The 13,776-nt window shown below is 36.4% G+C and overlaps 1 protein-coding gene across 3 annotated transcripts in view; it reads right to left on the reverse strand.

The window, feature by feature from the left end:
- LOC105876477 (large ribosomal subunit protein uL1m-like) overlaps positions 1-12,004 on the reverse strand; it is a 43,178-nt gene extending 31,174 nt beyond the window's left edge. For 2 of the 3 annotated variants that reach the window (XM_076007912.1, XM_012774158.2), the window contains exons 1-2: positions 11,818-12,004; positions 3,645-3,756 (exon numbers count right to left, since the gene is read on the reverse strand). In XM_076007912.1, coding sequence (XP_075864027.1) covers positions 3,645-3,756; positions 11,818-11,857 — 152 coding nt within the window. In that variant the 5' untranslated portion in view covers positions 11,858-12,004. Of the gene's footprint in view, positions 1-3,644; positions 3,757-4,518; positions 4,637-11,817 lie in introns of all 3 variants that reach the window. The other variant, XM_076007913.1, reaches the window with a different exon arrangement.
- Between the last annotated feature and the right edge of the window lie 1,772 nt (positions 12,005-13,776).

Consider the following 13,776-nt stretch of genomic DNA (forward strand, 5'->3'; position numbering starts at 1 on the left):
ATGAAAAAAATCATCTGCTTATAAATAGTTTTTTTAAAGTATGCCTATTTCTTATACTAGGCTTTCTGGGTTAGCAAAAAGTACTTGTAAATTATACTGGAGTAGAATTTTGGGAAAATATAAAATGAAAAATTCCTAGAGAATAAACGAAAAATTTCAAGATCAAATGGTCTCAAAATAATTAATATCCCTAATAAACAAATACTTTCAGAAAACAGAAAGAAAATGATTAAACAGCCTAACAGAAAAACAGGCAAAAGACATAAATCAGAAATACAGTAAAGAAACACAAATAAAGATTGATGATATCCAGGGTTGTTAGGAATGTGTAAAACTGGACACTCTTCACTCACTCCTGGATGGGGATATGAATTGGTACAAGCAGTACTCCTCCAACTTGTCAACACCAAAAAACAATTCAGGTACTATTCACACTCAGAGGAAGCCTCCTTTCTTGTTACATTTCTGCCACATCCCTATTCTTCCTATATTCAAACCATGTCATACTGTATTTATACCCATGTCATTTGCCTTCATGCCCCTGCACCACTTTGAAATACTTCACCCAATTCCCCTGCAAAATTCTATCTTTCAAGACCCTGCTCAAATGCTTCTTGCTCTACTCTTCCCCCAGTAGAATTAACTGAACTTTCATATGTGATCCCATAGCACTTGGTCCTTTCTTCTAATATGACAGTCAAAACAGTAAAGTGAAGTTATATCATAGATGTGCTAATTTATAAAGAGCTCCTACTCATCAACAACAAAAAAATGGAAATAGAACATAAACAGAAAATTCACAGTAGAAACATAAATGTCTCTTAAACATATGAAGAGGTACACAACCTCAATAATAATAAAATATAAATTAAAATAATAACAATACCATTTATTACCTGTTAAATTGGAAAAGATAAAAAAACTTGACTATATCATATGTGGGAAAATGACTTTCTAATAATGCTTGCTGGTAAGAATATAAATTGGCAATATATCTATGACAGCACTATGTATCAAAATTATAAATGCACACATATTTTGGCCTAACGATTCTATTTGTTGGAGTTTATACTACAAATATATTCATCATATTTGACAAGATCTATATGCTTGATTGTTCACTGCAGGATCATCTGTAATAGCAAAAGACTGAAAAGACAAATGTGCATCAATAGGGAAATAGTTACATAAATTATGATACATTCACAATGAAATACAGTTAAAATGACTAAATAGCATCATATGAAACAATTTCCAAGATACATATTGTTAACTTACAAGCAAGCAAGATGCAGAACATGGTATATAGTATACTACCACTTATGGGAAAAATAATACAGTCATGTACTTACATATGTATAAACCATGGCAACTGAGTGGCTAAAGGACAAGGGTGGGAAGACGACCTACTTTTACTATATATCCTTTATACTTTTTAAATTGTTTACCATGACTTATGTTTTATCTATTCACAGGGTTAACTAATTCATTTTAATTAATTTAAAAACAAAAAGCAATTATTTATGTTGCTGTCAGCTTACTATGAAATCCTCAAGGGAAGAGGGAGGGAATATGTGCTTATCTTCACCTCACCAGCACCTTGCACAATGCCTGGCATATGGTAGGTGCCCAACGAAGTGTGCTTTTAATAAATAAAAGAGACTACTGTGGCACAGTTGCCTGATATTCAGTTAGGTTCATAGGAACAAGAATACAATAAACAACTGAGAATTTACAAATTCACCAAAAACATTGCACACTTTAGTTTTCATTTTGGGCATCCCATAACCTAAGGACTATATTCTAGCAAATATGGTCATGAAGTAAGATTTATGTAGATGACTAAACTGGACAATGGTAGAGAAAAAAAAAAGAAAGATTAAAAAAATATATTAAATAAATTTAAAAATAATTATTAAAAAAATAAAATTAAATTTTAAAAAATAAAATAAAAAATAGATTTATGTAGATTGTACTCTATGTGCTTTTCAGAACCTACCTTCCAACATATTCTAGCTATGTAACCTTGGACATATTACTTAATATCTGGACTTCCATTCCTTTACCTTAAAACACTTATAATAGTATCTGTGCTCTATACAGCCATTATAGGAAGCTTTAAATGAACTAATACATGTAGTGTGTTTAATATAGTGTCTAGCACAAAGAAAGAGTTCTGTACATTTTAACTATTATTATTCCACAACTTTTCAGTATCTTATAACTCCCTTGAAGCCACTTCTTCAGTTTCAAAAACAGTGACATTAAGGAAGAAGGCATTCAGGAAAAGGATGATGTAAACTACCATCCCTCTGTTTCTATACTTCATTAACATCAGAGCCACCTAGGAAAAACAACAATCAGTGCTGTGCCCTGCAACCAGATGCTACAAGATCGGAGCTTGAGAGTTCAGCCTTTCTGTTTTCAGCCTTTCAGAGTTCAGCCTTTCAGAGAGTTCAGTATCTGCCTTTCAGTGCCATACTTCAGCTGGGCCATCACACTGCCATGCAGTTCAACAAGGTGGTGGCAGCATCAAGGGAGAAAAGCATTAGGTTCTTATTCCAATAAGAAACAAGTTTCTGCTCTTGATAATCAGCAGTTGGAAGAACAAATTTCATTCCTTTAGGTTTTCACATGTTCAAACTTTACATTACACAATATAAATTTAAACTCTAATATATATTATGCAAATCTGAAATTCTACTATGTAATCATAGTACAGGTAATCCTAGAACACCTGATCTATAAAAAGTGCCTAAAAGGAAAAAATGTAATTTAAAGAGCAAAAAGAACCACATAGGGCCGCACGCGGTAGCTCGTGCCTGTAATCCTAGCACTCTGGGAGGCACGAGGCAGGAGGATCGCTCAAGGTCAGGAGTTCAAGGCCAGCCTGAGCAAGAGCGAGACGTTGTCTCTACTAAAAAATAGAAAGAAATTAATTGGCCAACCAAAAATATATAGAAAAAATTAGCCAGACATGGCAGTGCATGTCTATAGTCCCAACTACTCAGTAGGCTGAGGCAGAAGGATTGCTTGAGCCCAGGAGTCTGAGGTTGCTGTGAGCTAGGCTGAAGCCATGGCACTCTAGCCCAGGCAACAGAGTGAGACTCTGTCTCAAAAAAAAAAAAAAAAAGAACCACATAAACACACTCAAACACACATAGTACACCTTAATTAAAATTCATTAATTGTATAAGCTTAGACATGAAATCTTTAAAAAAAAAAAAAAAATTCATTAATTGTAACAATAGGTTCTGTCCTAAAAAGGCAGTGACAGCATACAGGAAAAAACTTAGCTCTGGAACTATACTATTTGGATTCTAACACTTACCAACTCTCTGACTTTGGGCTATTTATATAACCTATTAGTGCCATGATTTTCCTCTCTATAAAATGAGCATAACACCAATACTTTCCTCATAAGGTTGCTATAGGGATTAAGTCAGTTATTGAATGTCAATGTTCAATAAATGTTAAGTATTATCTTATCATTTCTTCAGGACTATAAGGTCAAAGTGGCAGAGACAATAAACTTTCACAACTGTATGTCCCTGTAAGTCTTTATGGAACTAAGCATGCTTTTTAACCAAAATTTTAAATTGTAGCAAATGAAATTATAACTAAAAAAAAAAAAAAATACTTACTTCGTAGCAGCAGCAAAATGTCTGTCGGGCACCTGAACGTTTATAGAACAAGGATAAAGAGATGTCTGACAAACCATCTTGGAAAGACAATGCCTTTGATGATGTCTCAAGACTTGAAAGGAAAAACATAAAATATTAACATAAAGTGATCATTATAAGTCATAATTTTTTATATTTTAAAAATCAGTATTTTCAAAACAAAAACATTCAATATTTTGTGATTCTTAACCATTCTTTTAAAAATGTAATAATGAAAACCACATTTCTCAAAACTAAAAGCAGGGAAACACTTTATTTATTTATTTAGCAATAGAGTCTCGCTTTGTTGCCCAGGCTAGGGTGAGTGCCCTGGCGTCAGCCTAGCTCACAGCAACCTCAAACTCCTGGGCTCAAGCGATCCTACTGCCTCAGCCTTCTGAGTAGCTGGGACTACAGGCATGCGCCACCATGCTTGGCTGATTTTTTCTATATATATTAGTTGGCCAATTAATTTCTTTCTATTTATAGTAAAGACAGGGTCTCGCTCTTACTCAGGCTGGTTTCAAACTCCTGACCTCAAGCAATCCGCCTGCCTTAGCCTCCCAGAGTTCTAGGATTACAGGAGTGAGCCACCGCGCCCGGCCTACATCTATTATTTAAACAATTTTATCTTTATTTATTTTTACCTTACTCTAGTTCAGGCTCAAAGGAGTATATGTTAGCTCTACTATTAGGCAATATATATATGTACCTCTGAATTTTTAAAAATAATTTATATTTTATTTTTTCATTTTTAAAATAGAGAATATATTCACAGAGTTGCCTAAGTACTTTTGAAGATGAACAAAGGTGGAGGACTTGCCCTACCAGAGAGTAAGACTTGTTATAAAGTTACCGTAATGAAGGCCGGGCGCTGTGGCTCACGCCTGTAATCCTAGCTCTTGGGAGGCCGAGGCGGGCGGATTGCTCAAGGTCAGGAGTTCAAAACCAGCCTGAGCGAGACCCCGTCTCTACTATAAATAGAAAGAAATTAATTGGCCAACTGATATATATATATAAAAAAAAAAAAATTAGCCGGGCATGGTGGCGCATGCCTGTAGTCCCAGCTACCTGGGAGGCTGAGGCAGAAGGATCACTCGAGCCCAGGAGTTTGAGGTTGCTGTGAGCTAGGCTGACGCCACGGCACTCACTCTAGCCCGGGCAACAAAGCGAGACTCTGTCTCAAAAAAAAAAATAAATAAAAAAAAAAAGTTACCGTAATGAAGATACTTTAGTATTGGCACAAGATTAGAAAGACAGACTAATAAAACAACAAATGGCCCAGCACTAGACCCATGCATACATGGACATCTGAAATATGACAGAGATGTTATTGCAAACCACTGTGCAAAGAATTTAGTAAGTGGTGCTAAGACAAATCATTTTCCATAAAGGAAAGATTGGATCCCAGCACCATATCTGGATCTCACACCACACTCAAAACAATCAAATCAAGATGCACTTGCACATGAATGGCAAAACTTAAAGGCTTTCAGAATATAGAAAAATATTTTTATGATCTTTATGGAGGAAACCTTGGGGATTTCACAAACAAGATCCAAAACTACTAACCAAAAAGTGACTACATTGGTGTTAAGAACCTCTGTATTAAATATACTTTAAAGAAAATGAAAAGACAAACCAAAAATTAGGATGATGTATCAGCAATATGTATAATTGACAAAGGATTAATATTCAGAATATGTAAAATTGATTCAATTGAAAAATGAATGAAAGAAATGAACAGACTTCTAACTGAAAAGGAAACACAAATGATGCAAAAATATATAAATGCACAACCTCATTAGTAATCAGGTAAATACAATTTAAACCACAATAAAGTATCATTTTTATATCATTGTTACTTAAAGGGTGATCAGTAGGCCTGTTATAAGTCTGCAACCAAATTAAGATTACATCAGCATGAAAATCAACCACAACACTAAATGTACTGTTTGGTTCAGCTGTAAGTATTTTTTTCCACAAAACTTTCTCAATCAAAGATGTAGTGTTTTAATCTTACTGTAGACAGATAAAAGTTTGTAGATCAGGTAATTTATGTAGGACTAGTTTACATATATCAGATTAGCAAACCTTTAAAAAAAAGTCAGGGCTGGCTGAAAATGTCAAGTAAGGGTAAGAGTGAATTGGAATGCCACTTTAGAAAACAATATGGCATTACCCAATGAACCTGAGTATGCACATCTTAATGATGCAGCAATTCCATCTCTAGGCATGCACAAGTGTATTAAGAGACATGCACAAGAATGATTATACTGTTGTTTATAATAGCAGAACTACAGGGAAGAACTCAAACATTTATCTACAGTGGAATGGATAAACACATTGTGGCATATTCATATATGGAAAGCTATAGAACTATAAAATATACTATGTACTACCTAGGTAAATTTAATGTAAACCCCCAAAAAAGGCAAGTGGCACAAGAATTCATTCAGTATGATTTCAAACTTCAAAAACATACAACTAAACAATATTGTATTGAGGGTTGCTTATTTATGCCTGTTAAAACTGTATAGAAAAACAAGACATTGATAAAATAGAAATTCAGGAAAAGTGGTTACTTTAGAGAAAGAAGTAAATGAAATAAGAAAAAAGCACAAGAGTCTCTGAAGGTACTAATAATGTTCTATTTTTTAAAACTTGACAGTAAGTATTCAGGATTCCAAGCTATTAGTCTTTATATCTTACATAGGTTATGTTATTTTGTATGCAGAAATATTAAGAAAATGTTTTTAAAGATTACAAAAGAATATACAAAAGTAAAGTCTTCCTAACACCTCTGGCCCCCAGCATCCCTCTTATGTTAGCAATTTCCTATGCATCTTTCTAGAAATATTATATACATATATAAGCATGTGGGTACCAACAATTTCCCTCCTCATTTATAAAAATGTAACATACTCTACTCATATTTTGCTTTTTCATTTAAATGCATAAGAGCCTATTTTCACAAATACATATACATACACATATATATACGAGATGTATATAATTTCATGTGTGCTTCTCATGATGGTGTGTATATATGCATATATTACAGAGAGAATTTCATATCAGTTCATAAAGACTTTATCTTTTTAGGACTGCAAAGTATTCCACTGTGTAACTATAATATAATTTACTTAATCAGTAACCAGTCATTAGGTAATTTACAATATTTTACTATTATAAATAGCGATGGGTGAATAACCTTATACAAACATTTTGCACACATACAAATATATTTACAGATAAATTTCTAGAAGTGAATTTACTGGGTCAAAGAATACAAACATTTGTAATTTTAATAAATACTGCTCTCTATAATAACAGTGCCATATACATTTCCACCAGCAAGGAAAAGATTACTTCCTTCTACACATTTGTATCACATAGCATGTTACCAAACATTTTGGTTTTTACCAACCTAATAGATGAGAGAGTTGTCTTAATTTGCATTTTTCTAATGAGTTAGGCTGAGTATGTTTTCCTATGTTTGACCACCTATATTTTCTTTTCTGTTGAACTGACTTGAACCCAATGTTTTAAACGATTACTCTGCAACTAGATTTTAATTTTAAAATGACTATTCCAATATTTTAAAATTAAGTTCATTATACAAAAATCTTACAACTAATAGCATAGAAATTGTAAGACTTAGTCTACCCATCAAGCAAATTCATTTCAGTAAGTTTCCAAAAGTATAACACCGTATGTGCAGAATAGCTAGAAAGTCCTTACTATGAGGTGGTCTGTGCCCACTACTCAATACCACTCTCCCACTTACTGTGAGCCTTTTTTCTTATCCTTGAACAAATTAGGTTAATTCCTGCCTCAGGGCCCTTGCATTCAATGTAACATCTGTTTGGGATGTACATCTCCAAATCTTCCAGTGGCCCACTCTTCTTATCAGCTCTAGAATTCATCAAAGCCACATGCCAGCCAGGCAAATGGTGGCTCAGGTCTGTAATCCCAGCATTTTAGGAGAATAAGGCAGGAGAACTGCTTGAGACTAGGAGTTCAAGACCAGCCTGGGTGACACAGCAACATCCCCATCTCTACAAAAAAATTTTTTTAATTAGCCAGGCATGGTAGCACATGTCTGTAGTCCTAGCTGTTTGGGAGGCTGAGCTGGGAGGATCCCTTGAGCTTAGGAGCTGGAGGTTACAGTGAGCTATGATTGCACCACTGCACTCCAGCCTTGGTGACAGAGCAAATCTGTTTAAAACAAACAAACAAACAAAAAAAAGCCACATGCTTAACAACTCAATTTCATCTCTAATCTTCCAAATTAAATACAAGATAATCACCAAAACTTTGAATTCTGTGGACACACAGGAGTGACAACTGAGACAGTGCAGGAGACCTATTTATTGCTAGGAATTCTTTGGGGGTAGAAAAGCCACAAGTGGATAAAATAGCTAGGAAGAAAAAAATGAAATAAATGAAAAGATCCAGTTCCAGTATGCAATAGACTAGGAGAAGATGCTCCACATTTTTAAAGAACCTGGCTATCTTTAAAAACCACATATGGTAAATGAAGAAACAAGTAATTATCCATTCAAGCCTTGGCAAACACTTCCAAACAATTCTAATTGTACTAAACAAGAAGAACCCAACAACCTTAGAGGATCCCAAAATAATTCTCTTGGGGAAACAAACAAACAAAAATCTCTTGAACAGATCAATTGCAACCTGTTACAAAAAATCATCCACTATTTAGAATCCCCAATCATGACAACCAGAAATTAAAATTCTCAATAGAAATCTATCAAACTGCTACAGACTTAAAGAAACCAAAGTACAAAAATACCACTATTTATGTAGCACTGTTAGCCCATGATATCTGTATTTTCGATATCTCTGCAGTCAATTTTTCTACATGTATTATTTTACATCCTTTAAAACATTTCTTCTCCCCCACACTCTTAGCAGATAACCTCACTTGTTACTTCGGAGAAAATAGCCCTCAGAACTTCCTGAGCTACTTATGAACCCACTTAAATTTGCACTCATTCTTAAAAGTCCCTCCCACCCTTTGGCAATGAGATGGAAACTACTACATCTCCTTTGCTATTAATAGCTTATTTTCTTATAATTGATACTGAAAGGTTGGAGTTCCCCAGGGATCAATCCTAAGCTGTCTTCTCACCTGACTCTGTAATCCTCACTCTCCCTAGAAGATCTTACCCATCTAGTTTCTGTCCTCTCCCTACAACCACCATAGTACAAGCCACCATCATCTACCACCTGGATTACTGCAACAGCCTCCAAATTGTTCTATCTTCTACTACTCCTGGTCCTCTACATTTCTTTTCCACCTATTATTAGGAAAGGTCATTTAAAAATGAAAATCTCATGTCCTTACAACCCTTGAATGGCTTTACTTGGCTCTTTGAACAAAGAAAATTCTTACCAAAGGTACTCCAATAGCTACTTCTAACCTATCTAGTGAGCTTTATTTAACACCACTCTCCTTCATACTCACTATCAGTCACTTAAACATACCCTATCTCATAAACAAGTCTTCCTTCCATCTGTGACATTTTCCCCTACCACTTTCAGCTCCACCTTCACATAGCTAATTCATAATAATCCAGTTATCTTTCAGGAACTCTACATAAACATTACTTCTTCAGAAGTCTTCCCTGAGGACTCAGAATAGATTATGTCTCTCATATACACTCTTATGGGATCTTGTACTTTTCCTTCACAGCACTTAGGAAAATTGTAATTAAAGAAATAATTATCCAACTAATGTCTGCTCCTCAATAGATCTAAGCACCACAGACAGGAATGTATATAGCTCATTCCCCATTACATCTCTAATACCTAGCAGTGTTTAGCAAATGGAGACTCAATAAACATCTATTGAATGAAGGGAATTTAAACAAATGAGAGCAAAAATTGGATTCAAATATTATCCATTACAATACTGGAAGACTGTAGGCCAGTGATGGAATAATATGAGCCACATGTGTAATTTTAAATTTTCTAACAGACACAATAAAAAGGTAAAAAGAAACAGTGAAATTAATATTTTATTATAGCATATACTCCAAAATATTACTTCATTATCAATGTGAAAAATATTAATACAATTGAAATATTTTACATATTTTTTAGTACTAACCCCTCAAAATCTAATATGTATTGACACATTCAATTTGGATTAGCCACATTTAAAATGCTCAATAGTGCCTAATAAAATGGACAGTACAGCTATAGGCCATTGGATTTAGAAAAATGGAAAGGCTTTGCAGAGCTCTGAGCATAGGAGTAACAGGATTTAAGTTCTTAAAGGTCCAATTTCACTACTTATTGACAGTAACCTGTTAAGAATTCCAGGTGAGAGATGGTAGTAGCTTGAAACAGGGTAGTTGCAGTGGAGTAGTGAGAAGATGTCAGAATCTGGATTTATTTTGAGGGAAAAGCTGACTGGATTTGTCAACTATTTAACGTAAAGTGTGAAACAAAGAGAGGAGTCCCTAGCACTTTGGGAGGCCAAGGTGGGAGGATCATTTGAGCCCAGAGGTTTGAGACCAGCCTGAGCAACAAAGCAAGACCCCATTTCTTAAAAAAAATTATCCCAGCATGGTAGTATGCACCTGTAATCTCAGTCTCAGCTACTTGGGAGGCTGAGGCAGAAGGTTAGCTTGAGCCCAGGAGTTTGAGGTTGCAGTGAGCTATGATGGCACCACTGCACCCTAGAACGGGCAACAGAGCAAGGCCCTATCTCAAATAAATAAATAAAAGAGATGAGTCAAGGATATTCTGGGGTTCTGGCCTAGACAACTGAAAGGATGCAGCTGCCACCAAATCAGATGAGAAAGACTACAGGCTACGATAATGAGTTTGACTTTAAATGAGTTTTATTTTAAACAACTGTGAGGTGCTGATAAGCTATCCAAGTGGAGATCCATAATAGAACACTCAGATGAGTATAAGAATCTAAAGTTCAGGAGAGAGGTACCGACTGCAGATATAAATTTGACAGCCAAGTAGTGAATTTAGATACAGAACAGGTGAGAACGAAGGACAGAATCCCAGTTCCTGGGACACTTCAAGGAAAGAGACTGGGGAGAGGAGGAGGAACTACACCAGTAAGGGGAGAAGGAAAGACAGGTCAAACAGGAAGAAAATTAAGAGAATAAGGTATTCTGGAAGCCAAGAAAAGAAAATGTCACAAGAATGACAATCTTCAGTTCTCTTTTTGGTTTCTTTGGTTTGTTTCATGTGATTTCTATCATGAAAGATACATGAAAATGTATGCCATTGATCTCTTTCCAGTTAACAATATCCATTTTGGTTTGCTCCCTTCATCATCAGTCTGTGGTGATCTCTTGGTATCCCTAACTTCTAAGCGACAATGATCCCAAGTAATGGCTGGTCTTGCCACTGAGCTTTCCTGTGAGAAGCTCAAAAAGAAAACTATGATGCAGTGTTTCAAATTAAAAAAACAAAAAACAAAAATCACTGGCCTAACAGTCTTCAGTCTTTCCACTGTCACTTAACTAAAAAACCTAACTTAAATGACAGATCACTGTGCTTCAAAAACATAAGAAAATCAAAAAAGCATTGTACAAACAAGGGCTGTCATCCTAGTTAACGAATTGGACTTCATTAACTGCTGAAAAGAGGTGCTATCCACAAGTGCTACAGAATTAGCCCCCAAATGATAAACGCTGATCCAAATTAGACAACGTCTAAAAGTTGGAGAACTGGAAGTGCCTGCAACGAAAGCACCAACAAGCACTGTGAAAACTGTTAAAGTTTACAGACGAAAGCAATTCAAATATACTATTATACCTTTCCCTTACCAGAACTCACTTCACGTATCAAACTTCAGCTCACACCCCCAGTATCGGGAATAGAACCTAGTCCTTGCAGTCCCCACAGGTGGCTGGAGGATGTCAACGTGCATCCCCTCCCCCGCGCCCCCGCATTGAACGGTTCCGGGATACAGTGAAATCCCTGACAAGGTCGTTTGTAAGTAATAGGACCCTCCGGAGAACCTAAAGCTCAGGAAGAGTCTGAGGCAAGTGGAACATCCACAGCAGACATACGCCTAAAACAGCCCGGTTTGCACTCTGCTGTGACAGAAAATTCCGCGCCAGAGCTATTTTCCCCGCAAGACAAGCCCCTGCCTTACCTCTGCCGAGGCACCTCACGGCCACCGCCATGTTGACCATTCCGGATGATGTTCACGAAATTGGTCCTACGTCTCAACCGGGAAGAATATTTTTTAAGTTCCCTGCCAGAATTGGCGAAGGGGGAAGGGTTAGGAGGAGCAAGAGGAATACGGCCGGGATCACAGCAGGCTTTACTTCCGGCGTGGCGGTGTTACAGTCTGTGCTCCGTGCTGTCCGGGACCCGCGGTTTGTGGTTCCTATGAGACAGCAGCTTAACCACCTTCAGGAAAATACTATCCTGTTGGCGATGCCGTAATTATTTTATTCCTTTTTCTTCTTCTTTTTTTGTGGATCCTACAAGGGTTCCCAGAACGATAATTTCAACAGATTTCTAAGAGTACCTAGGACCCAGCCTAAAATCATGAAAAAGAGAAACCCTGAAGAATCCCACCAGCGTCCCCTACCACACCTCCAGCCTTGTAAACACTTTTAAAATTCCCCAATCTCTTCGCCACCACCCAAGGAGGGCGAAGGGGGTGTCCCACTCACTAGCAAACTTTATTTTTAACTCAGCGCGAGATCGACCGTAGTTCAACATAAAATCTTATTAACGTGCCTTACATCTTCTCCCTGCTAACAAGTGGTGCCATTAGGCTCAACTGAATGATAATACTTGACATTTATATAACACTACTAGTTTTAAAATGGCAGATCTGAGACCTATGCACAGGTTATTCTGACAGGAGAAAAAAATTGAGTGTTCTTTCCATTATGTCACAGCTGTCTGTATGGTTTATCTAAAACAAATCTGATCACGAATTATATCGCTTCCCGTAAAACTTTCCCGTGGCTGGCCAGCTCTGAAGCGGGTTTCTGGTCTAGGCCTACCTCCCGGCTGCAACCCCATGCCAACATCCCCCCAACACACACAGACACACGTGGTTTCTCACCTCCATGGCTTTGTGCAGCCTGTCCCTTCTACTTGCAATATTTTGTAACACATCACCTCCATAACTTTTTTTTTTTCAAGAATTCATCTCAGGCTCTACTTGAGTGTGAAGCCTCCCTCCTCACTTCCCAGGTTGAGTTATGGCCACCTCTTCCTGGCTTTGTACAGTACCCAGGAGCTATATCTGGTTTCGTTTGTTTTAAACAGTTTTGAGATATAATTCACATGCCATACAATTCACCAACCTATACTACCGTGTTTCCCTGAAAATAAGACAGGGTCTTATATTTATTTTTCCTCAAGAAGACACTCCAGGGCTTATTTTCAGGGGATGTGTTATTTTTTTTAAGTACTACAACAATCTACATTTATTCAAATATAGTTAAGTCATCTTCTTCTTGAACATCATCATAACTCTCCAAACCCTGAATTCCATCCTGAATTTCTTGTGACTCTATTTCCTTTAGAACCATTGGCCCCAAACTCTCATGTCAAGCAAAAGAGCTCTCAAGGGGCAGCTGAGAAATAAATAAATAAATCATCTGAGTTCCCTCATGGTCAGTAGGTACTTAAGTAGACCTTTGTAAAACTAGGGTGAGTCTTTTTAAACTTAAAGCATTGTGGTCTAATGGGGCTAAAGGATCAGAGTTTAAACTCTGGTTTGAAGTTTATTACATTACAATGTCATTCTTTTAGAAACTCTCCATATAACTGAGATGATCTGTTTTCATCAAATAATCGATGAGGGAAAAAAAAAATCTCAATTTTCCTCCAATCGTGACTAGTTCTTAATATAATATAGGGAGATCAGAAATAAGCATCTTTTTGCCAATATAGCTGACAGCTACTCCCAGAGAGAGCAGTTAGTTGTCAGACCTCATGTTTACTTTTTCATTGATCTATACAGGTAACTCTTATTGTGTGAGCTCAGAAACTGAATACATTTGAAGAGCAAGGAATTACTTGTATATTGTATTAGGATCTTTTTGTAAAATGTAGTCCATTATTGAACCATAAAAAAAAAAAGGGC

The sequence above is a fragment of the Microcebus murinus genome, chromosome 11 (genome assembly GCF_040939455.1).
Source record: "Microcebus murinus isolate Inina chromosome 11, M.murinus_Inina_mat1.0, whole genome shotgun sequence".
NCBI lineage: Eukaryota > Metazoa > Chordata > Mammalia > Primates > Cheirogaleidae > Microcebus > Microcebus murinus.